Here is a 24,024-nt window from a genome sequence, read left to right as displayed (position 1 = left end):
CTGCTGTCAGAGCGGTGCTCTGGGTAGTGTGAGAGCTGCTGTCGGTGCGGTGGTCTGGGTAGTGTGAGAGCTGCTGTCAGTGCGGTGCTCTGGGTAGTGTGAGAGCTGCTGTCGGTGCGGTGGTCTGGGTAGTGTGAGAGCTGCTGTCAGTGCGGTGCTCTGGGTAGTGTGATAGCTGCTGTCAGTGCGGTGCTCTGGGTAGTGTGAGAGCTGCTGTCGGTGTGGTTCTCTGGGTAGTGTGAGAGCTGCTGTTGGTGCTATGATGATCTGGGTGGGGCACCGCGATGAATAGACACTGGAGGAGGAGGCTCCGAGTTTTCTTTAATCTTTCTGGGGACTGTTTTCACCAGGCTTCTACCACAGGGTGGTGAATGCTGGGCAACGGTTTTCTTTATGAGCCTATGAAGTCTTCCAGGAATACTTTACCACAGGAACTACAGCACATGCCTTATAACAATAGCATTTCTGCACTGATTTCCTGGTGCTTTCTTTCTTCATAGACAAGCCCAAATATTCACTTTATAAACACCCACTTCCTGACTTTAAAATCCAGGCAACTCTGACTAAAGGTAAATAAAATTGATAATTTTGTTTTTTTTACCAACTTGGTTTCAGGACTTGACCCTTACTCTTTCACTGCTGGCATGCAACTCCACAACTGTGCACCATAAAAATATTAAGACTTGCAATTCTCTCAACTCTGCATTTGAGCAATCTTTAAAAAAAAATAATAATAATAATAAACATAAATATTATCATTTGAAAAAAGCTGAACGTGAACTTACAACCTTTGGGAGCAGAGTTCAGTTGGCTAACCTCAATCCTACAACTTCCACCTTCTGAGTGACAGAGGAGGAGGAGGGGTCTGAGTAAAAAAAAAAGGGTGTGAAGGAGTGGAGGCAGGAAAGTTAAGAGAGGAGTACCCTGGGGAGCTGACACAGTCCCCTACAGTATAGAGAGGAGTACCCTGGGGAGCTGACACAGTGCCCTACAGTATAGAGAGGAGTACCCTGGGGAGCTGACACAGTCCCCTACAGTATAGAGAGGAGTACCCTGGGGAGCTGACACAGTCCCCTACAGTATAGAGAGGAGTACCCTGGGGAGCTGACACAGTCCCCTACAGTATAGAGAGGAGTACCCTGGGGAGCTGACACAGTGCCCTACAGTATAGAGAGGAGTACCCTGGGGAGCTGACACAGTCCCCTACAGTATAGAGAGGAGTACCCTGGGGAGCTCACACAGTGCCCTACAGTATAGAGAGGAGTACCCTGGGGAGCTGACACAGTGCCCTACAGTACAGAGAGGAGTACCCTGGGGAGCTGACACAGTGCCCTACAGTATAGAGAGGAGTACCCTGGGGAGCTCACACAGTCCCCTACAGTATAGAGAGGGGTACCCTGGGGAGCTGACACAGTCCCCTACAGTATAGAGAGGGGTACCCTGGGGAGCTCACACAGTCCCCTACAGTATAGAGAGGAGTACCCTGGGGAGCTGACACAGACCCCTACAGTATAGAGAGGAGTACCCTGGGGAGCTGACACAGTGCCCTACAGTATAGAGAGGAGTACCCTGGGGAGCTGACACAGTCCCCTACAGTGTAGAGAGGAGTACCCTGGGGAGCTGACACAGACCCCTACAGTATAGAGAGGAGTACCCTGGGGAGCTCACACAGTCCCCTACAGTATAGAGAGGAGTACCCTGGGGAGCTGACACAGTGCCCTACAGTATAGAGAGGAGTACCCTGGGGAGCTGACACAGTCCCCTACAGTATAGAGAGGAGTACCCTGGGGAGCTCACACAGTCCCCTACAGTACAGAGAGGAGTACCCTGGGGAGCTCACACAGTCCCCTACAGTATAGAGAGGAGTACCCTGGGGAGCTGACACAGTGCCCTACAGTACAGAGAGGAGTACCCTGGGGAGCTGACACAGTGCCCTACAGTATAGAGAGGAGTACCCTGGGGAGCTCACACAGTCCCCTACAGTATAGAGAGGGGTACCCTGGGGAGCTGACACAGTCCCCTACAGTATAGAGAGGGGTACCCTGGGGAGCTCACACAGTCCCCTACAGTATAGAGAGGAGTACCCTGGGGAGCTGACACAGACCCCTACAGTATAGAGAGGAGTACCCTGGGGAGCTGACACAGTGCCCTACAGTATAGAGAGGAGTACCCTGGGGAGCTGACACAGTCCCCTACAGTATAGAGAGGAGTACCCTGGGGAGCTGACACAGTGCCCTACAGTATAGAGAGGAGTACCCTGGGGAGCTGACACAGTCCCCTACAGTATAGAGAGGAGTACCCTGGGGAGCTGACACAGTGCCCTACAGTATAGAGAGGAGTACCCTGGGGAGCTCACACAGTCCCCTACAGTATAGAGAGGAGTACCCTGGGGAGCTCACACAGTCCCCTACAGTATAGAGAGGAGTACCCTGGGGAGCTGACACAGTGCCCTACAGTATAGAGAGGAGTACCCTGGGGAGCTCACACAGTGCCCTACAGTATAGAGAGGAGTACCCTGGGGAGCTGACACAGTCCCCTACAGTACAGAGAGGAGTACCCTGGGGAGCTCACACAGTGCCCTACAGTATAGAGAGGAGTACCCTGGGGAGCTGACACAGTGCCCTACAGTATAGAGAGGGGTACCCTGGGGAGCTGACACAGTCCCCTACAGTATAGAGAGGAGTACCCTGGGGAGCTGACACAGTCCCCTACAGTATAGAGAGGAGTACCCTGGGGAGCTGACACAGTGCCCTACAGTATAGAGAGGAGTACCCTGGGGAGCTGACACAGTGCCCTACAGTATAGAGAGGGGTACCCTGGGGAGCTGACACAGTCCCCTACAGTATAGAGAGGAGTACCCTGGGGAGCTGGCACAGTCCCCTACAGTACATGCACCAGGAGGCTGAGTGACACATATCCTGTTTACCAGGAAATGCAAACGATTTAAGTGGAAAAACACTTCAGCCTGCGTAATGCTTTCTAGAGACATTTGAATATTCCTATTTGTTTAAGGATTTGCAAGAGCTCACTACCTCCAAGTCTCAGTCTGTGCAGAGCTCCAGCATTCACACACACACTAGTCATGTGCACACCTGGAATCTCTTCCTGAGCCCCTGGCTACACATTTCTGTCTCTCTTGTGTTCTCAGGTGCTTGGGGAGGGGCGGTGCTGCTCCAGTACTCATCTCAGATTACACTTTCCATTGATCAGTCCCTTCACAAGCTCCGCTCCTCTGCCTCAGTCCCTGCCCAGGTCACAACAGACCCACACTGGAAACATGCCGCTCTGCTCATGCTCTCCAGGTTACTGGGGGTACAGCTTTTAACAAACTGTGTCAAGAAGGCAGATGTTTTAACAATTGCCATTACACTGAAATATTTGTATGCTTGACTTTGTTTCCTGGTTATAAGGAGGCAGGTCCTTTATAAAAGTGTACCGCAGTAAATCTGCTGATGTGTGCTGCAGAAGTCCTAGTTCTAGACCCACCTGTTTGGTTTGCCTTTCTCGTGACCCTGTGCCAGAACTCTGCAAACACACCACAGTCCTCCTTTACTTCCAGCCACATCAGACTTAATGGTCACTGGTTGGAACCAAATCAGTAACCCAAACTGACTGCACACCATCTGTGGAACCTGAAATTATCATCTGTTCTGTACAGCTGTCCCTCTGGATTTGTAGTAGTAGAGTTATATTGATTAAAATTAATACAAATCCTAATGACACCTTGTGACAGAGAGCGAATGAATCCTAGTCAACAGTCTCTCTCCTGATCTGTGAGGGCACAGTATAACGAGATCAGAGCACCCTGGAATGGATGGCTCAGCCGTTCATTCCAGGGTCAGTCGGAAGCCGGCCATCCAGGGAGGGGGCGGGGCCACGATACCAGAAATCATTGCCTTCATGCGGTAGGCGATGTGTCAGTCAGGGATTGGCGCATATGTGATTGGTCGTGTCACCGAAAGAGGGCGTGACTTAGGGTATTTAGGGGAAGTGGCCCAGTGATCTGTTCCTTTGGTTGGTTACTGAAAGGAACCCTGGGAAAGCGGATGTAATTAATAATTGGGAGTGTTATCGTGTTTTGTTTGATTTTGACCGCTAACACAATCCGGGAGCTGTCGCTTAAGGCCAGCACCCAACCCAGACTTCACTGCACTCGTGTTCACTGATAAACTGTACTGCACCACTCGCACTACAGCACTCACTCTGGACTGGCAATCGTGTTTGTGTTGTGTGTGTGTTTCTAATTTTGGGATTGAACCCCACTGTTATTTCAATGAGAAATACACATCCTTGTGTATTGCCAGTCTTCCTTTATTATTGCTGTTGTCAAATTACTTTTGGATTATAAACAAACATCATCATTTCACCAGTACTTTGTTGTTTGTCGTTGTATTGAGCACTGCATCACCTGTACGCTACTTACCAGTTTGTGTTGAACCGTCTCTATGGTAACCCCACTATAAAGACATACTGGAGAAACCTTCCCACCTGGAACCAGTCCAGACCATCCAAGCAGGCGCAGGGAGGGAGCGGCAGACCAGATGAAAGCGGGGGAGGCTGCAGGCTTTAGTTCTCCCAGCGTCTCTCTCATGAAAAAAGAACAGCTCCGAGCTACAGCTTATTCACAAGCTGCACAGGGACTCCTGCCAGCCTGGCTACACAACACCCCACATCCTGAAACGAACACGCAGCCACAGACAACCAAAAAGAACAAACCCTCCTGCACTGACATGGAACAGACACGGAGAGATTCTCAAAGCTATTTACTCCGAATCGTCATCAGGGCAACGTTTACACGAAAATAATAAGATAAAAAAACACACACCATTCCAATACGAATAACAAGCAACTTCATTTAAGCGCCTTAGTTACTTGTATCTGGTTTGATACATGTATTGTGTGTTTCTCCTTTCTGAAAATGAAAAACTGTGCGGAGTGATCTAAAAACTGTGACAATCCAGCTCAATGTTGTTATTACAAAACCATATCATAAACTAAATATAATTATTATTTTCGAAATAAAACGTTTAAATTCTGGCTTTGCAAGTTAATGATGGCATCTGGAAATGCATGTATGGAGTGTTTTTATTTATTTATAAATAACAAATTACTTTAGAATCTGTTCTAATGAACTCCATTTTCATCCCGTGTGCTTCTTTTTAACTTGTTTAATGAGAACAAATCAGCTGTGACCGAGGGCACACAGAGAAGACCCGGTGCCATTAATGCAAGTGCGGGGACCTGGGGAACGTTACCACATTCCCATTTATATTAAACTTCACTGTACAACACCCAGTTGTGGCATATATACTGTTAAGCGCCCAAATAATACAATCCCATATCATTGAATGCAATCTGAAGACCACACAAACGCCTAAAACATCGATTCACAGATTCTAGCTTGTTTCGATGGCAAACACACACGACTTAGACTACAGTTGTTACTATACTAGGCTTTTAAATGTGCAGTTTTTTTATTGCATTTGTTTTATTGTCGCGTCTGCGTCAAAATACAAGACTCCCATGACTATATTTGTTGCATGCACTTTCTTATCTCCCCCGTCATATCAACGAATGTTATCGCTTTTTCTATGCAAACGCCAGCTTTTTTTTATTTTAAAGAAACACAAAACGGTTTCTAGAAATCGCAAGTCCAAAATTGTTCTTGGAGAATTTATTTATTTTAGAAATGTTATAGCCATTTTCTTGACTCTAGACAGAATTACATTAGCTGAAACTAACTGGGAAAACTTCGCTTCGATTATGTATTATGCGCGCTTCCCGTTCAGCCGCAGCCTGCCTTGTGTACCCGCACAGTACGCTGTTTCATCCGGACTAACCCAAACGGAAAGTACAACAAATCACTGCCACTCGACCCCAAACGAACCGGTTCTGGTTCGTGCCCAGGTCTCGCCCTTCCCCAGACACCTTGGCAGAACCATCTCGGAGGAGGGAGAGCGCAGCAGTCCTGCTCCGGGCTCTCGCTGTTTGAGTGAATGAAACACGTTGTTAACGGCAATAAACACAGCGGTCCTACCTGTAGCGTGTCCAAGAAAATACTCATCCGGAACCTCCCTCGCTTTATTTCCATTTCCATGGCTGATCCCCTGGCCACAGTGGCTCTCGTGGTTTGATTTCTGCAAAACATTGTGTTCTGATTGTTTCAATACGCGAAATTATCCTCTCGGGGGGGGAATAGGAACAAAAAAAAATACCGGATCAGGTATTATAGCAATTCAAATGTTTGTTTTTTCGGACCCCGCTTGTAAAAACACCGATCCACTACAAGGTAACGCTGTTTCTCTCCCGCTGCCTCATCACGCTGCTGTATCCCCAAGGCGGTCTCTGAGTTGTGTGGGACTCTGCCAGTGAAAACTTGGGCTCCAATCTAGACATTCCCTAACCTGGGAGTGGGACGCCTACTGGCGAGACGGGGTACTGCGAGTGGGATCTGTGAACAGATTTATTATTTACTGCTGCTGTTCTGCGCCTGTAGAAAGTGTGATTTATATGAAATCCTTATTTTAAAAGGGGAAACTTAGAACAAAAAAAAAAAAAACTAACCAGATCGCTGAAGTAAAGACTTGTGTGCGCTTTTACCAAGTTATTTCCACACTTCTTTATTCTGAGGATGATAATTAATGTTAATAATAATAATAATAATAATAATAATAATAATAATAATAATAATAATAATAATTCTTCCCACCAAAGTATTAGCATTAACAATTTAATTCAACTACTATATATCTATCTGTCCATTTGCAATCTCTGAAGCTTCTATTTCCCGCCATATATATGACAATTCCAAAATTATCTAAATACATCCAATGTTTCTTAGATCAAACCATTTCATGTAGATTCCACTTCCAAATATGACCCATTGGAACCCCTAGTGGTTCTGTTTATCACTGCAGGGCTCTAAAGAACCCTCTGTTGTTCTTAGAATGTTCAGTAACCCTCTGGAATCTTCTTTCCCAGTATATAGCGCACACACCTTTGCAGTGTAAATGCACTGTCCCTCACTTCACTGTATGCGTGTGTGAGGGTAGGTGTAATTACAGCTGCTTAGGAAGACTTTGAGGATTCCACTGGGGAAGAAGGACCGTGTACACACCTGAATATTGATTATAGAGTTTAAAGTATTAAACATGAATATACAAAATATACAAAAGTGCATCTTATTAAAAACAATTCTGCATGTGATTATTGTTTTTTTTTTTACCCACTGGTAATTGAATGCACTTTTGTATATTTTGTATACATACATACATACACTGCCGCTACGGATTGTCCCGTCAGTGAGTTGAGGGTAAAAGTTGTATAATGGTGAATGCAGACGAGCTCAGCTCTTTTGCACAGTGGTTAGAGACGCTCTCTTGCGAGGGCAGGGTCACCGGTTCACACCAGCCTTCATATATATGCATCTTCTTTTAATGTTTCTTGTTCACCGTAATACTTGTCAGCAGGACAATTGAAAAAGACACTGCGTGATGACATCAAACTGCCCTTAAATAACCCCATTATCACAATACCAAGACAAGAGCAGTGCCGGAGCGGGCGCTGCTACTGCAGTGTAGCACAGACGTGTAGGGGGATCACAGGATGAGAGATAGAGCAATTAGACAGGCAGAGCGCACCACATCTGCTAAGTGTGCTGCGTGCTTGGGGCCCTCATTACTGACTTTAATTGCCAACAAAAGAGGGAAGAATGTGCTTTTTATTGGAAACACACTTTCTAACAAATGTCTCCAGCAATGCATAAAGGAGAATCGGGGGGAAAGGGGAGGTGGGGCACATATATCAAGTCCCAATACAAACCTACCAACACACACACACTCACACTCTCATGTACACTCTCACACACTTACACACACACACACACACACACACACACACACACACACATTCCTCCAGTTTATGCAATTTTGAGCTAGGGACTCCCATGAGTTGCTGTCAATGTTGTATTTTTTAATGAGGCTTTAAGAATGCCCCTGAACCTTTTCTTCTGTCCTCCTGGGGATCTCTTGCCATGGTGGAGCTCAGAGTAAAGGACTTGCTTTGAGAATCTAGTGTCTGGCATGCGGACGACATGACCAGCCCAGAGGAGCTGGTTATGAGTGATCAGTGCCTCAAGGCTAGGGAGGTTAGCCTGGGAGAGGACACTGACATTGGTTCACCTGTATTCCCAGTGAATTTGAAGTGTTTTACGGAGACAGCGTTGATGGTACTTCTCCAGTGCTCTGAGGCGCTTGCTGTAAGCTGTCCATACTTCTGAAGCATACAGGAGGGTGGAAATCGCTGCTGCTCGTTATATCATGAGCTTGATACAGGTCTTAAGGTCTTGGTCTTCGAAGACACACTTCCTCAGCTGGTCAAGGCTGCACTAGCACACTGGAGGCGATGGTGGATTTCATCATCAGTGTCTGCCCTCACAGAGAGGTGGCTTCCAAGGTATGGGAAGTGATCCACATTTTCCATGACCTCATTGTGGATCTTGACGGACAGGGGTAATGCTGTTTCAGTAGCAGCTGGTTGCTGAAGGACTTTGGTCTTCCGGATGTTAAGCATGAGCCCCATTTTCTCATTCGCTTCCATCAAAAACGCATCATGACCATTTCTGCTGATCGATCCCATGCATGTAACACACATATATTTATATCGCAACCCTCATGAAGGCCACCACAGTATTTATTTTCACAGTCATGTTGCAGTTTTTCCATAGTTATGCATTTACCATGGTTTTGAAAAAAAAAAAAATTGCTATGCTTTCCCATACCTCTCTAAGCTTTATCATGCTTTCACTGTGCTTTACTATGCTCATACTATTGGAAACTTTTATAAGAGTATGCTTACAATGACCTGTCAGAATTTTTTTATATGTCAATATTCTAAGTACAACTGCTTTAATTCGCTCCAGTATAAAAAAATCAAAAACAAACTAAAACTAAAAAAATGGCTTCCCAAGGTGTCTCTTACAGTTTCTAGACATTTTACAACTGCTTCTCAAGTGTCTTTTTTATTTATTTATTACTTTACTGCTAATAAGTGGTTCAAGATGCTGCTGCTGGCAAACCTGTTGAATTCCTTCACCATGCAAACACAGCCCCCCTTCCCTGTTTGCTTTCAGAGCAGATCACCTCCTCTAGAAACCTCAAGGGCACCCAAGTGACTGAACCAATGTTTCCTTTTATAATTAAGCAGGGTTAATACATTACTAGCACTGCACCTGCAAACCAGTTTCCTTTAATAGCCTTGAGAGACACATACAGCTACGGCCAAAAGTATAGCATCACCCTTTAGAATTAACTAACTGCTTTTTGAAAACTGAAATAATAGACGATGACACACAGAGTAAAAAAGGTGCCCAGGCCTTTATTCGGGCAGTCAAGTGTCATGAAGTCAGCTGGTTTGCTGTAACTCGGCTGACTAAGAGATCCAGTTTAGCATGGCTTAATTATCCAATGGGAAACGATTTCTGGAATGTCTAATTGAACAAATAGGCTTTTGAACGAGGATAGAATGCTGCAAATGGTAAATTTTGGCAAGGCATTCCAAAGGGATCACCCTTACTAAAGCAGAAATTCTCCTGCTTGAGAGAGGTGAGTCACCAACACCACTTCATACAACAGAGCACCTGCCACTTGGTTATGAGACCTAAGGGAAGGACAGCTTCTTGAGCAGAGCTGTGTGTCCTTGATGGAAGAGAAAGTATAAACAGTGCTGAAGCCGAGCAGACTGTGTTGCACACTGTCTGGTTGTTGCAGCCCAGGTGTTGTCTGAACCCCAACTGATTCTCATCCACCAGAACTCCTGGATAAAACCACAAAGCCACAAACCAGCGATAAAGCTCAGAGCAAAGCAGCATGCAAATACTGCAAATGAGAGAATAGTAAGCAGATCTTGATACTGCAGAGGGGCAATAGATGGATTGTGTAAATACAGAATCACCAGCTCCCAGCAAACAAGGCTAAATGCAAAGCATCTTCTGCGGTTGTTCATTTAGATAATCCAGAGACTATCTCTCCTAATGCTACTCTAGGAATGAAACTGAAATGTAGGAGTACAATTGCATTTATTTCACTGAGTCACACTGAAGCACAGGTCTGCTTCAGGGGAGCTGATCAATTCCTCTGTGAGGCCATGGTTGCAGGTTCAGATGTTTTTGGGTGTGTATTCTGAGATCAGTTTTATAAGAGCGATCCTGGGCTGTGTTCTCTCTTTCCCCATGTGATTGGCTGCACTGAAATAAGGGAAATAGGCTAATAGGTGCTCCTTTAGCTCACCTGGTAGAGCCTGGGGGTTGTCAGTTCAGGTCAGTGGCTGTTTGGTGTCTTCAGTGGGATTTTACTATAAAATAGTTCTGAAAACTGAGGGCAAGCAGTATGATAAAGGAGAGGGAAATGGAATGACCAGGATGACAAATGGAACTCCTGCCAGTTTGGCTGATGAAGCAGCTCCTGATCTCACCTGGTAACGTGCTAGCTTTACGAGCCACAAGGTTGCAAGTTCAAATCCTGATATATCTGTAGATGCTGACTACCGGAGTGTCAGAGTGCAGTGTCTGGGGTTCTGTAGACCTTTGAGTTCCTGAAATGCCATTGGGTAAATATCCCCCCCCCCCCCCCCCCCCCCAAATCAGCCCCGTTTGTAGTCACTGGATATGGATACCTCTTGTTGGAAAACTGGAATGCTGCTCCAGTTCTGAGAATGATCTAAGCACAGAGGACAGGGATAGAAAACAGGGGCATTTATAATCCAAAAGCCAACACCTTCGTCAATCAACTTGAATACTCCCTTAGACTAGTCTGTTATACAGATGTATATCACATGACGTGCTGTCCCCAATGCTACTGCCTTTGTCATCACTTTCAAAAACAAAAACCAAATCCAGTGTGATTATAATCATTCTACTTGTAACAAAGGTAATAAATAAATAAATAAATATGTACTCTACCTTTAATTAGGAGCTGTGCAGGTCAATGCAGGGATGCAGGAGAGGTTGTGTAGGTGAAGATTCTCACTGTTATTATTCTGGGATACAATTTGTGTTCTGCACTTCCAGTGTGTAAAAAGGGATGGACATCTTTATACTTATATTTAAATGGAAAAGTGAGTTTTTTGTTAGTTTTTTTGCTTTCTTGTAAATGCACTAGCTTTTAACCTCTAATGCCAATTCAACATTCTCAAACCCTGTGACATAGTTACAGTAAACCCCACTACACACAACAGTGCTAGTCCAGTATGCAGTAACAGCACTACCTTCTGGTCATCATGATACTGCACCTAAAAAATATTGACTCACTGTGCACAAAATGTGAAAACACAGCAAATAAAGGCAGACGCTTAAAACAGTGTTCCCTTGTTAATGTTACAGAGCTAGGAAACAACTAAGCTTGCACATAGGAGCTCTTGAAATGTTTCAATATTTTTTTAAAGGTCTGGGGTTTATTTGCTTGTTTTCCTCACACTGTGGTCCAGTTTCACAGCTTTGATGTAAACCAACATGAAGCTATTATATCGTGTGTGACAGATGTTTGGAAAGTTTTTGTTAGGTAGCATCAGCCAGTGTCACTAGATCAGTAAGTGTGAGTGAAAGTTACTCACAGTAAAAGCACAGCAATGTGTAAGGAAGCACGGTGAAAGCACGGTAAAGCATACAGTCGGGAAGCATTGTAAACAGTAAGAGAGGTACTGTAAAGAACATTATAAAAAACATGGTAAACCTTGATAAACTGTGGTATAAAGGGCAGCTTAACAATAAGAAAGAAAATATTAACTACATAATTCTAACTTACAAAATCTTTATTACTGCAATGCCTAAAATATTGTAGCGTGCACGGGGAAAGGCAGCAGCAGGGCTGGTAGGTGACGTAATCACAGACGAAGACATGAGCCCGATATACTCTCCTTGCAAAGGAGCCGGCTTTTTTGTACCGCGGTATATCGGGCTTACGTCTGTGTGTGAATACGTCACCTACCAGCCCTGCTGCTGCCTTCCCTCGTGCACACTTCAATATAATGCAGTGTTTTTCATGCAGTCTAACTGCAGTAATATACATTCAAAGCATTTACTACGTAGCAGGGCTGTGAAGATCCTGCTTCTATAAAATACTGCAGTAGTACTGTGGTACTGTATTACTGTAATACACTTATGAAAGAGCTGTGTTTTGTAGAATGATGATGTAATTGCAATGCACCTCCTCACAGGGGGGCTGTTGAGAAAGGTGAGTGGGAAGGTGCACCTGTAATCCAGGTGTTTGAGAGATCTCTGCAAAGCATTGAATACAGGGCTACAAAATAATGCTTTGCAAGATGTATGCCTATTTTGTGGTATTTAACACAAGTCTGTTCTTGGTAAAGTATGTGTTTATTTTCAGCAGTAGTAATTGTACAAAATAACAAGCAGAGTATGTGCACATGCACACAGTGCTAAAAGATAGATGTGTTTTCAATGTAATACAACCTATACCATGCTGGACTGGAGCATACAAATTAATTATAAAAGAAAGCTGTAGCCCTACAACACCTTCATGAAAACATTTGCATTACTGTGTTTCTGTGGCTGTTTCAGAGTATTTACATCCAGGCACCTATATAAGTGTTTGCTAGTTCTGAACTCAGTATCAATGCAGGTACTTCATGTACGCACTGTTGCACTGTTTGCATCAGCCAAGAAATATATGACTTTCCTTTACTGGTGAAAATGCACTGTATATTTGATCAATTTCAAGCTAATGCGTGTCATTCATAGCAGTAGTATATCTATACAGGTCTAACGAAGCCCTCATCTGAAAACTATTTTATTAATTTAAATTAGACACTGAAAATCTAACCAATGTGTGTTTTTCCATGCACACAGACGTGTATATCAAAACATTTTGAGCGAATTGTATTCAAGTTTATAAAAGAAGCTGATCTTGACGAGAGCATGCAAACTGTACAAAGAACTTCTCAGCATTATTGCTTTTTACACTTTCAGATGCCACACACAAACTCAGTAAATCCAGTGATCTCTGTGCTAATGCTGGATCTGAAATAAAAAGAAATAAACATCTAGTCACAAGACATGAGGACTCAATATCTATACTCCCCCCCCCCTCTCTCCCCATATGTTCTATCAACGAACAACTGACTCAGATTATGAAAACAATCAGAATATGAACACTGTATTTTAAATAGTTTCTTGCTGTGTGAAATGTTCCATGAAACAGCAGTGAGATCTCTGATTTGAGATATACCTCAATGTTAAACATATCTGTCTGTCACAGAGGGTCTCCCACTCATATCCTTCTGTGGTCTGAAAAGGAGAGAAAGATAAACTGTAATTAAAAACAGCCAAGCAAGCAGGCGCTGTTTCATTTATTCAGCAATGACTTGCCCATATTTTGCTAGATTTGCTCTGTCAGTCATGAAAAATGTATCTGTCAGAAGAAACAACCCGTTTCTAGCATGTTATATGTGTAGCCGTGTCTTCAGTTACTAGGAAACTGTACAAGAAAAACCAATCCAACAAACATTACCCAATCACTGGCTAGCCCTGTTGTCTTTGCAGCCAGTCACAGTAAGAAAAAGAAAAATTCTAAGCTACACAGATTGAAGTGAGTACATCCCAGTCCAGCTACGTGGCTGAGACACCTATACATGTATCCCCTCACGTTTGCAGCATTGACAGCACTCGCAACAAGCTTTGTTTGTAGTGTGTTGAAATGAGTTCATTTTTAAATGTCTTGCTGTTTTTATCTTAAATCGTGGGTGACATGATTACACGGCACATACTGACAGAAACTTGCACATGGCTTTAAACCCGACACATTGTGTTTTTTCTGTTCAAGGTTTGTGGCATAAAGATAACAAGAATGGCAAAATGGCGAGTGTGTCATTCATTCTGGTGCAGACTTGAGATGAATTGAAGTTTTTTTTTATAACTGAGCCATGACAACAGGGGGCCCATGCAATTGCATGGACTGCATGTGCCTAAAACCACTACTGTCAGCAAATTAATTACGTCACTTATATTTTAACATTACATTCTTAATGAACACATTAAAACTTATACAGCTTTATATTTAATTTAAAACTTAAATATAAAGCCATATCGCTTAACGGTTGCCTCTGACGATGGTTCCAGTTGTATACTGTGTTTGGCTGCAAAGACAACAGGACTAGTCAGAAACTGGATAATGTTTGTAGGGTTGGTTTTTCTTGTGTAGTTTTCTAGTAACCAAAGACATTGAATTCTGGGAGATGCAACTGTTAGGGGAAGTTTTAGGGGAGGTATTTCAATTGCTTTAATGCAGAACAACAGCAGGTACGCAGCTTACTGGACCACTGTATGAATGTGTGTGTGTGTGTGTGTGTGTGTGTGTGTACTGTATGTGTGTGTGTCTGTGTGTACTGTATGTGTATGTATGTATCCTACAATATATTAATAATTCTTTTAAATCAATGTAATATATTTCCCTGAAGTCTCTGTGACCCAAAAAGCCAATGTACTTTGCTGTAGCATTTCTGCTGATCTTATCTCACTGAATGGTCTCACAGAATGTGAATACATTGTGAAATACTGCACTTCATTGTGTACCAATGTGAATACATTGTGAAATAATGAACCTCATTGTGTACCAATGTGAATACACTGTGAAATAATGCACCTCGTTGTGTACCAATGTGAATACATTGTGAAATACTGCACTTCATTGTGTACCAATGTGAATACACTGTGAAATAATGAACCTCATTGTGTACCAATGTGAATACATTGTGAAATACTGCACTTCATTGTGTACCAATGTGAATACACTGTGAAATAATGAACCTCATTGTGTACCAATGTGAATACACTGTGAAATACTGCGCCTCATTGTGTACCAATGTGAATACACTGTGAAATACTGCGCCTCATTGTGTACCAATGTGAATACACTGTGAAATACTGCACCTCATTGTGTACCAATGTGAATACACTGTGAAATACTGCACCTCATTGTGTACCAATGTGAATACACTGTGAAATACTGCACCTCATTGTGTACCAATGTGAATACACTGTGAAATACTGCACCTCATTGTGTACCAATGTGAATACACTGTGAAATACTGCGCCTCATTGTGTACCAATGTGAATACACTGTGAAATACTGCACCTCATTGTGTACCAATGTGAATACACTGTGAAAGGCATTTGTATATCTGTTACTGTAATAATTATTATATGCTGGTGAACATGCATGTTTTTAATGTTTTATCATTTAAATGTGTTTCAAATTGAAATACTATAGTTGCCGGTACAATGCTCTACACATTGGGTCGTATTTATTAAGGTTTTCTTTATACTCATGTTTCATCTGAAAATTAATTGAAAATTTAAAGGAAAATTACACTGTTCATGCTACATAACTTTTCTAGTTTGGTGACATTTAAAAATGCTTTTCAAATAATGAAACTGCACCTTGAATTAAGAAAAAAACATGGATACATGATACTAAAATTTGTTTGTATGTGTTCCAAATTAATATAATCAAAATATATTATGTTGAAGCAATGTATTCCAAAAGATGAATTTCTATTCAACTTGATTCAAATGGTCTTGGCCTTGCAAAGCTTCTCAGGTAATTAATGTATTCCTTTGAAACTCTTAACAGCCAATAAGACCAGTGTGGCAGTACTGAATACATTTCTTACAGTTAGAGGGGAAGGTGCAGGTCTTACAGGCAACGGAAAGCTTCACTTGGGCAAGGGGTACACTCAGGTTACCCAGGGTAAGAGACAGCTTTCCTTCTGCTGTTCATGTAGAAAGGACAAGTTTAACCAGTTCTCTATAGAAATGCCTATTTTAATATGTGCTTTTTACAATACTATTTGCAGTATAAAAAACAAAATATCCTAAAGCCTCCATAGACCTGAAGGTTACTGTAGCTCTCCACTGTGCTCTACCAGAGCAAAACCAGAACTGACATTCTCAGAACCAGACTGAAGCTTTCCACACAATGCTTTGTTTTACTGTACTGACCTTTTCCTGTAATGATGAGGGCATCGCCTCGTCCTGACTTCTGCACAGACAAAGAAGAGGAATACGTGAATTCACTCAATAAGAAAGAACGTGGATAACAATCCCTTTCTGAATGCTCACAGAGAGGTATTATGCTCAAAAGCTGAAACAATATGATTTTATTTTTTACACAAACAACATACAGCTATTGCCAAAATGTTTTGCATCACCTAGAATTTTAGGATGTAGACATAATTAAAAACACAATTTTGATATTTTATTTAACACCATGTAATCAAAGAAACTACAAAATGCTATCGCAAAAGTCATAACGAAAGCCATAACAGTAGTACAGTATTCTGTGTTAGATTTTGAAACAAAGCGGTATGTAATTCAATATGTTAACATTATTCTGCAGGTTTCATTCGACTTTATGAAGCACCATTAGTTAATGATATAGGGTGATGCAAAGCTTTTGCCCATAGCTGCCCAGTGGCCAGGGTTACAGTAGAGTATCACTTACTGCTGCACATGATGATGGTGACGATGAGGATTAGCAGGAGCAAACCGGCTGCGCCACACAGAGGAGCCCAGATAAACACATCGCAGGACAGTCGGGTATCTCTCTGTACACCTATGGCACAAACACCAACAGCAAAAGACTAAAACAAACACACGGGTACAGATTCTCAAAGCCATTTACTACACATCATTACTAGCACATTCTGAGGGAAAGATTTCAAATTACAATAATACAATGATTAAAAAACAGCGCTAAAGATTCTCAAAGCCATTTACTACACATCATTACTAGCACATTCTGAGGGAAAGATCTCAAATTACAATAATACAATGATTAAAAAACAGCGCTAAAGATTCTCAAAGCCATTTACTACACATCATTACTAGCACATTCTGAGGGAAAGATCTCAAATTACAATAATACAATGATTAAAAAACAGCGCTAAAGATTCTCAAAGCCATTTACTACACATCATTACAAGCACATTCTGAGGGAAAGATCTCAAATTACAATAATAAAATGCATCCATAATGAAATGCATTCTGTTAACTGAGGTGTAAAAACTGAACTTCCACACAGGTGTATTCATATATTACTAAAACAAGGACTAAATGCATCACCTAAAATGTTTCATGACTCTTTTTACAATTGTCACAAATGTACTTTTATTTATAATGGCACTTTTTGTGTTTTAATTATTAATCTGTCAGGCCTATTTGGTGGATAAAATCGCCAGAAAATGACGGTGTTTACATGGGCAAGTCATGACAGTTTTCGTCTGGATGTTTTGGCCGTATTTCTCAGGAATTGCGTTTCCATGTAGTTATGATTGAGGATGACAAATCAGGCCGCGACAATGCAAATTACTGCAGATTGTGCTTTAGAGGAGGGGATATTTAATTAGGGAAAGAACAACTTTTAATATCGTGAGGAGAGCTTGCATGCGTTGCCCTGAAGATAAAACCATTTAACGATACACGTGTTTTCAAGCACATTTTGAATTACGCCGTGCATTAGCTACTTGTTTGTCTGGTTACCTTTCCAACTCGCACACATTTATATAAATTATAATTTCTACAAGTTTTACTACTTAGAATGTATGTGTGTTTGTGGAACATCTAAGAGTTGCATTTCATTAACAATAGAACCGCCTTTTACAATACATGTTTTTGTTTTGAATAATATTAATTTTTTATACACAAGCCTGTTGTTTTCTCTAGTGGACCTGCAGCCATATTTTTCTTCGTTTTGTACAAGGTAGGAGAGACTTCATCTTGAAGCTAGCCACAGCGCTTCAGCACAAACATTTCGATCAGAAAACTGCAGACTGCAGCAGCTCAACCTGGATTCTGTGACTACTTTTATTTTTACAGTTTGGTATGTGCATATACCTGTTTACACACTAGTTTCTTTTGAAAGGTTTATTTTATTAGTTAAAAAAAAAAATAAAAAAAAAAGTAGTGCTTTATATGTGGTACGTTATAAACCCCTTTATGTTTAATTGCACGTTTAAATACGACGTTTCGGCTGTGCAAATGTTTGATATGGTGTGCTTGAATAAAATGTTTGAGTTGTATCGGATAGTTTGTCTTTCATTTTAATAGTGATGGTGTTTAAAATGTACCGGCGGCTGTAGTGCTGAAGTCCATAAATATACTGTGTGTTGGTGGTAGTGCCTATGTTTTGTGCAGCCTATCTGCTAGAGATTACAGGGTATTAAGTCAGGAAAACTGGATCTTGACTGCTGAAACCTCGTGAGTCACAAGCGCGATTCCTTCTCCGGTTTGCATGGGTTTTTACAGCTGTTTTTTTTATCGTGAGAAAGCGATTGACGCTGCACTTAAAGCCGCGCTGCCAAAGGACGTTTTTTTTTGCTGTTTTGCGTGACAACGTCACAGAGTCAAGTCTGTAGAGTCGATTTTCATGTGCATGTAAATCAAGCCAATGTTGGTCCTAAATACATTTTAGTGTTATAAAATACACAATTTAAAAGAATGAATTGATTGCGCTAAAATGACATATACATTTTTTTACATTAATTAATAGAAAAGAGTGAGATTTGAACCAAAATATATGTTTTGGAAGCAATTACGTTCCTACTGTACTAAGGTCGCTATTTTTTGTATTTTTATGAATGACTTCATATAAATCAAGGCAAACAGAAATGTGATCATTGTATTAAACTGAAGACAAAATGTGACATTCCTTCAATGGGCAATAACAAATTACAGTAACGCAGTACACATTGTAATAAAATTATTGATTTGTTTTCTGTGCACAAAGCAACAGAGATTACATTTTATTACTTAATTTAGAAAAGCACAAAACAGGCTTTTCGTTTGAACCCTTATTAGTGCAGGCACGTTTTTATTATTGGCAAAAGTAATAAGTAATAAGTAATCAGTAATATAGTAATTCTTTAAGAAAGTAATCAGTAATATCTAACTGATTTTTTGGAGCCACTAAATCAATTTAATATGACCTTTCAGTAATTTTAACATCCCTGAGAGTAGTTTATTTTACCAAGAAACACATTCTCTTTGAGTGGAAAGTAAAACATGAACTATGCAGAAACACTCCCACTGTAACACTCTGCCCCCCACGCTCCACATCGGAAATGTCATTTAAAACTGCCATCAAAACTAAGCCTTTTTTTAAGTGTTATGATGGGTGAAAAAACATGTGTTCTATTTTTTCTGAAAGTAAATAACAAAACACCTGTTAAATGTTTAAAAAAAACCCTTCTTCAGTAATCTTCAACGGCTTACGTGCACTGCAGCTCTCTCCAGCAAAGCATCTGGGTTTGCAGGTCTGGCTGTGTAACGGGTGTTTGTTCAGGGAGTTGAATCTGGTGCACACTGAGCCAAACCCTCGTTACTCCCCCCCCCCCCCCCCCCATGGGTCCCCTGTGCGCTCGTAACGCATTCCAATGAGGGGAGGGGGCCCCGGGGACGGGGGGGGGGGTCCGCGACGCGGCTGCTGCGGCTGCTGCTTCAGTCCTCTACATGAACAGGAAAGCAGACTCAGCTCACACTTACACTGGAACACACAGCCTTGCTATTACATTCACAATGCTTGTGTGCACCACATTTCTGAATGTAAATGGAGCAGCTAATATAGGGTGATAGAGAGAAACCGAGGGAAGTTTATTATTAAAAAAAAAAACACCTGAAGCTTATACTTTATACTATGTGATCATTTATAACACTATATACGATCTGTACAAAATCTGCTATATTAATTTATATTATGTGATCATTTATAATACTATATACGATCTCTATAGAACCTGCTATATTAATTTGTGACACCCAGCCTTGCTGATCACTGTACGGATTACCAGGGGGCCTCAAGCCTGGCATGCAAGCTAGTATGTAACACCCATACGACAGCCGAACCACAATATTCAGCAATGCTTAAAGGAACACTTTGCCTTCAAACGTTTCGAATACAAGTCTTTCTCAATTTCCTGAAAGACTTTGAGAAACTGTTCTAGATGAAAACTTTAGTATTGCTACATATTCTCCATAATTCTCTGATTCAGTTAACTCACACAGTGTTTCCATACACACGCTTTCATAAGACTCAGACAGAAAAGCACAGTTAATATAAATGTAGCTTTTATATACTGTAGGTTTGTGATATACTGTACAACAGTCCATATAGAATAATACATAGGCTGAACACACTACTTACGCAACTTATAGCCTATTTAATATACTATAAGCATATCGTATATGGATCAATTTATAATAATAGTGATACTACCACTACTATTACTTATATTACTAATAATAATAATACATAATATATTTTTATTATTAACTCTCGTACTGCACAGTGTTGTAATAACTCATATTAGGTCAATGCATATTAATGATGACACTATTGGGAATAAATATTGATTTTATTTAAATATTTCACATTTATTTGAAATGATTCTTGATAATTAAATATTTCAAATAATGTGTTCTGAATGTTTGTAAATATTCAAATATTTTAATTTATCTTTCAAATATATTTATAAATGTGTTACAATGATGTGAAGCATAACAAATTAATGTTTTAAATATTAAATATCTATTTTGTTTTATATTAAAATATTTTCAAATAGAAATTTGAACGCGACAAAATTTTGAAATATTTGATATTTATAAATTAAATCTCAAATATAAATATATTTCTCCCAGGTCTGCCTGCTACTACTACTACTAATAATGCATTATTTGTAGTTTTCTTTTTTTTTTATCCTATACTGCTGCTGTGTTATCAGTAAGCGCAGCCATAGCTAAAAAAAAAAAAAACAAAAAAAAAAAACAAGAGAAGAACAGAAACACCCTAACACTGTGCAAATGTAAAAAATAATTGCTCTGCCCTTCTCTCTCACACCCCCCCCCCCCCCCAATCTAATAAATGACATGAAACAATACCTCTCGCTGGACAGGTACAGAGCGGCTTTCTCGTAGTGGCAGCTTGGGTTGGTGTATTAGCAGCCGCTTGTGTAGTTGGGGCAGCCTGTGGTGGTTCTAAAAAGATAAACGAAGACCCAGGTGGGTATTGTGCTTGAACCCTGGTGTGCTGCAGACACTGATATAAAGAACTGCAGGCACAATATTCACACAAAGGACACTGTTTATAACTGTATGTACACGCTTACAATACTGACACACAGTGGGGTCTGTTGTCTTGATCTGACACTGTCGCATCTGAATCCAGCCATCTTTTAACTCTACAGTAATACAGTCACAGGCAAAAGTACTGGCAACTTACCATAACTCCAGGAAATAGACTTAGGGAAAGCATTTAGTAAACTTTAACCACTTATTAATAAAGCTACAGATATTTGAAATCGCTTAGGTTCTTTTGTGTTTACTTATACAGATTGTTAAACTACCAGAACTTGTTTAGTTTGGTCTTTGTCATATGCATGGTGAATAATGTTCAAGTTCACTAAAGGCTTGTATTTAACATGTTTTCTTATATTAAGTGCAGGGAGTCAGTAATATATAGCAGCTAATGCATTGGAGTTCAAGCATAACCAGTAAAAGTCCTACAGTTCACAGGCATCTGTGTTTCCAAGGTGTCTATAAATGGAAACACAGCCTTCCAAAATAATAGATATCATTAATATAACGCGTGAGATACAGAAAACATGTCAGTAACTAATCAGTTCCTGCAAGTAATGTAACTGCAACTATACAGTATAACCAGCATTAGTCAGGAGGCTTTCACAAATCATGAATGGGAATAATAATAATAATAATAATAATAATAATAATAATAATAATAATAATAATAATAATAATAATAATAATAATAATAATGTTGGTGCATCACCTCTGATTAAAGATTATTTTTGTCCTCATATCAGACCACTATTAAAAACAGGGTTACTCTTGCCAAGAATGTTTTATAAAGTGTGCAAAAACAGATAAGCATGTTTACTATATCAAAAATAATTCTGCTGACCAGATAGGGGTTTTTGCAAATTCACAAATGTGAAGCGAAAGTCAGCATTTACACAGTGGTTTTCACTGAATCTGCGCTAAAGGATCTAGTGCTGTTGAGTTTGCATGGAAACGTCACAAAGTAATAAAATAAGGGACTTACCTTTCACTGAAATCTTTGTGCTGGTGCCGAATTCAATGTTACTGTTGGACGTCTGGAAACAGTAGTATATCCCAGCATCTTCCTTTTTGAAGATGAATGTTAATCTGTAACCCCGCCCACTTCTTGCAGAATGGAAATGGTTATCTTGTTTATTTCTTTCTTGTCCAGTACTGGTAATGAAAAGCAAAAATTTTGCATCCCCCCTTTCTGTCTGTTGAAACCAGTATACGCCATGGTCTAAGGCTGACTTGGTTGAAGAACACATAACAGTTACAGTCTCCCCTTCAGTAAGGTTTTTCTCCTGATTCAAAGCTGCAAATAAAAAATATCATTTTAAGAACTAATTAAACATTCAGGGTTGGATTGAAAAAGCTAAAGTATTTAAACCAAGTTATCATAAGCGTTTACAATTCTAAAATCAATAAGAGACGACTTCAGACTATATACCACTACGAAAAGACAAATCACAAGCTCCCTAAATTAGATGCCTGAGCTGTTTATTTCTGGTTAGGTAACTTTGTTAGGTGCAGTTTTTTCTCTCTCAAAACTTCTTTTGCAGTCAAATGCTTAGATAGTTTATTCCTCAGTGACTTGTCTTTTTATTTTCCAGATATGGTGCTATTATCTAAACTGATTTAGCATCAGTTTACCACAGTGTGTTGACAGATATACAAGAAATCAATTACATAAAGTCACGCAGCTGAAGATTAAGCTGTAAAACCACAAGTTTAAGAGTTAAACATACATTTCTAAGAACAGATTATAAACACATTTTAGTGTTTATTGTATTGTTTCAGACTGTAATTTAGAGGCTCAAAAAAGAACCCAAGTGTTACCGAAATAAACTTTCAGAGTGACAAATCAGCTAGAAGCAGCCTTTTAAAGGTTTCTTATTCCAGTAAAAATCTTACTGCCAGTAAGGACCCCCCATAAACACTGCGCTGCCAGTAAGGACCCCCATAAACACTGCGCTGCCAGTAAGGACCCCCCATAAACACTGGGCTGCCAGTAAGGACCCCCCATAAACTGCGCTGCCAGTAGCTTTTATTGTATTAGAGTTTCGAGAAAGGAAATGGGTAGTTTTATGAAGAATATGTTTTGTGTAGCTGCTGGTAGAAATCAACTGCCTTAGTGCCAGTACAGATTCTACTGCCAGTACAATTTCCCATAAGCATTAGTGTACTGTATATAAACAGTAAATGTGTTTACAATCCATTGCATAAGATTTAATTATTTAACAGATGATTTGTAATGTGCTATCTTTAAATATGCGCTATTAAAATATATCACAAACCTTTCTTTAGGCATAATAGTCCAAATTTTTTTAGTCTTTAAATATATTACTACTTATTTTTAAAAATCTTTATAATTGATCACATTACAATATTATTATATTACAATGTTCAAGAATATACAAGACCCATCTCTTATTCTATATGAATCTCTTTATTTATGCAAATCCAGTTTGATTTTAATCAGAAATCAAGTTACGTTATCAGAGGAGTTTCCATGGAAAAGCACTTACATTGAACCACGGTCAGAAGAAAGAGGAAGCACAGCGTTTGGATCATGTTGTTGAAATAGGGAAACACTGATTATCCTATCTGAATATCCTATATGAGAGCACATGAACAGGGCTGTAAATGGGGCTCTCACTTGACTGTGTGGCTTGCTTTTGACAGGAAGTGACACCCCAAGGCGTTCCAGGTAGAGTAGGCGTGTGCTTATTGTAGTTCTGTATTGAACAAACCTAATTGTACAGTCCCATACAATTATGTACTAAGTACAAAAACTACCAAAGAATTTACAAGTCTACTTCTGCACTGCTTCGAAATCAATATTCAACCTGTTTTCTTTCTGTTTTTCATGGCCATGCTTTCTGGTTTCTTTCAAAGTGTTC

General features: G+C 40.5%; 2 protein-coding genes across 4 annotated transcripts in view; both read right to left on the bottom strand.

Moving 5' to 3' along the window:
• LOC121306847 (rhotekin-like) overlaps positions 1-6,349 on the bottom strand; it is a 131,888-nt gene extending 125,539 nt beyond the window's left edge. For all 3 annotated transcript variants that reach the window (XM_041238787.1, XM_041238818.1, XM_041238828.1), the window contains exon 1: positions 6,038-6,349. In XM_041238787.1, coding sequence (XP_041094721.1) covers positions 6,038-6,148 — 111 coding nt within the window. In that variant the 5' untranslated portion in view covers positions 6,149-6,349. The remainder of the gene's footprint in view (positions 1-6,037) is intronic.
• A 6,008-nt stretch (positions 6,350-12,357) lies between these two features.
• On the bottom strand, positions 12,358-23,742 carry LOC121328710 (T-cell surface glycoprotein CD8 alpha chain-like). Its single transcript, XM_041273694.1, has 7 exons — positions 23,650-23,742; positions 22,125-22,436; positions 20,945-21,040; positions 16,515-16,625; positions 16,013-16,052; positions 13,242-13,300; positions 12,358-13,033 (listed from the first exon to the last, which is right to left on the bottom strand). The coding sequence occupies exons 1-6, from the start codon at positions 23,693-23,695 to the stop codon at positions 13,249-13,251; spliced, it is 657 nt and encodes a 218-aa protein (XP_041129628.1). The 5' UTR covers positions 23,696-23,742; the 3' UTR covers positions 12,358-13,033; positions 13,242-13,248.
• Between the last annotated feature and the right edge of the window lie 282 nt (positions 23,743-24,024).

The sequence above is a fragment of the Polyodon spathula genome, chromosome 2 (assembly GCF_017654505.1).
Source record: "Polyodon spathula isolate WHYD16114869_AA chromosome 2, ASM1765450v1, whole genome shotgun sequence".
NCBI lineage: Eukaryota > Metazoa > Chordata > Actinopteri > Acipenseriformes > Polyodontidae > Polyodon > Polyodon spathula.
This window is presented reverse-complemented; position numbering and strand designations above follow the sequence as displayed.

What these genes read in the sequence shown, in the direction of transcription:
- LOC121328710 (XM_041273694.1), bottom strand. Translation starts at nt 23,695, where the DNA reads ATGATCCAAACGCTGTGCTTCCTCTTTCTTCTGACCGTGGTTCAAT. An exon ending in TCTTCTGACCGTGGTTCAAT is followed by an intron (nt 22,437 to 23,649) that starts GTAAGTGCTTTT and finishes TTTTATTTGCAG; the next exon opens with CTTTGAATCAGGAGAAAAAC. An exon ending in CACCATCATCATGTGCAGCA is followed by an intron (nt 16,053 to 16,514) that starts GTAAGTGATACT and finishes TTGTCTGTGCAG; the next exon opens with AAGTCAGGACGAGGCGATGC.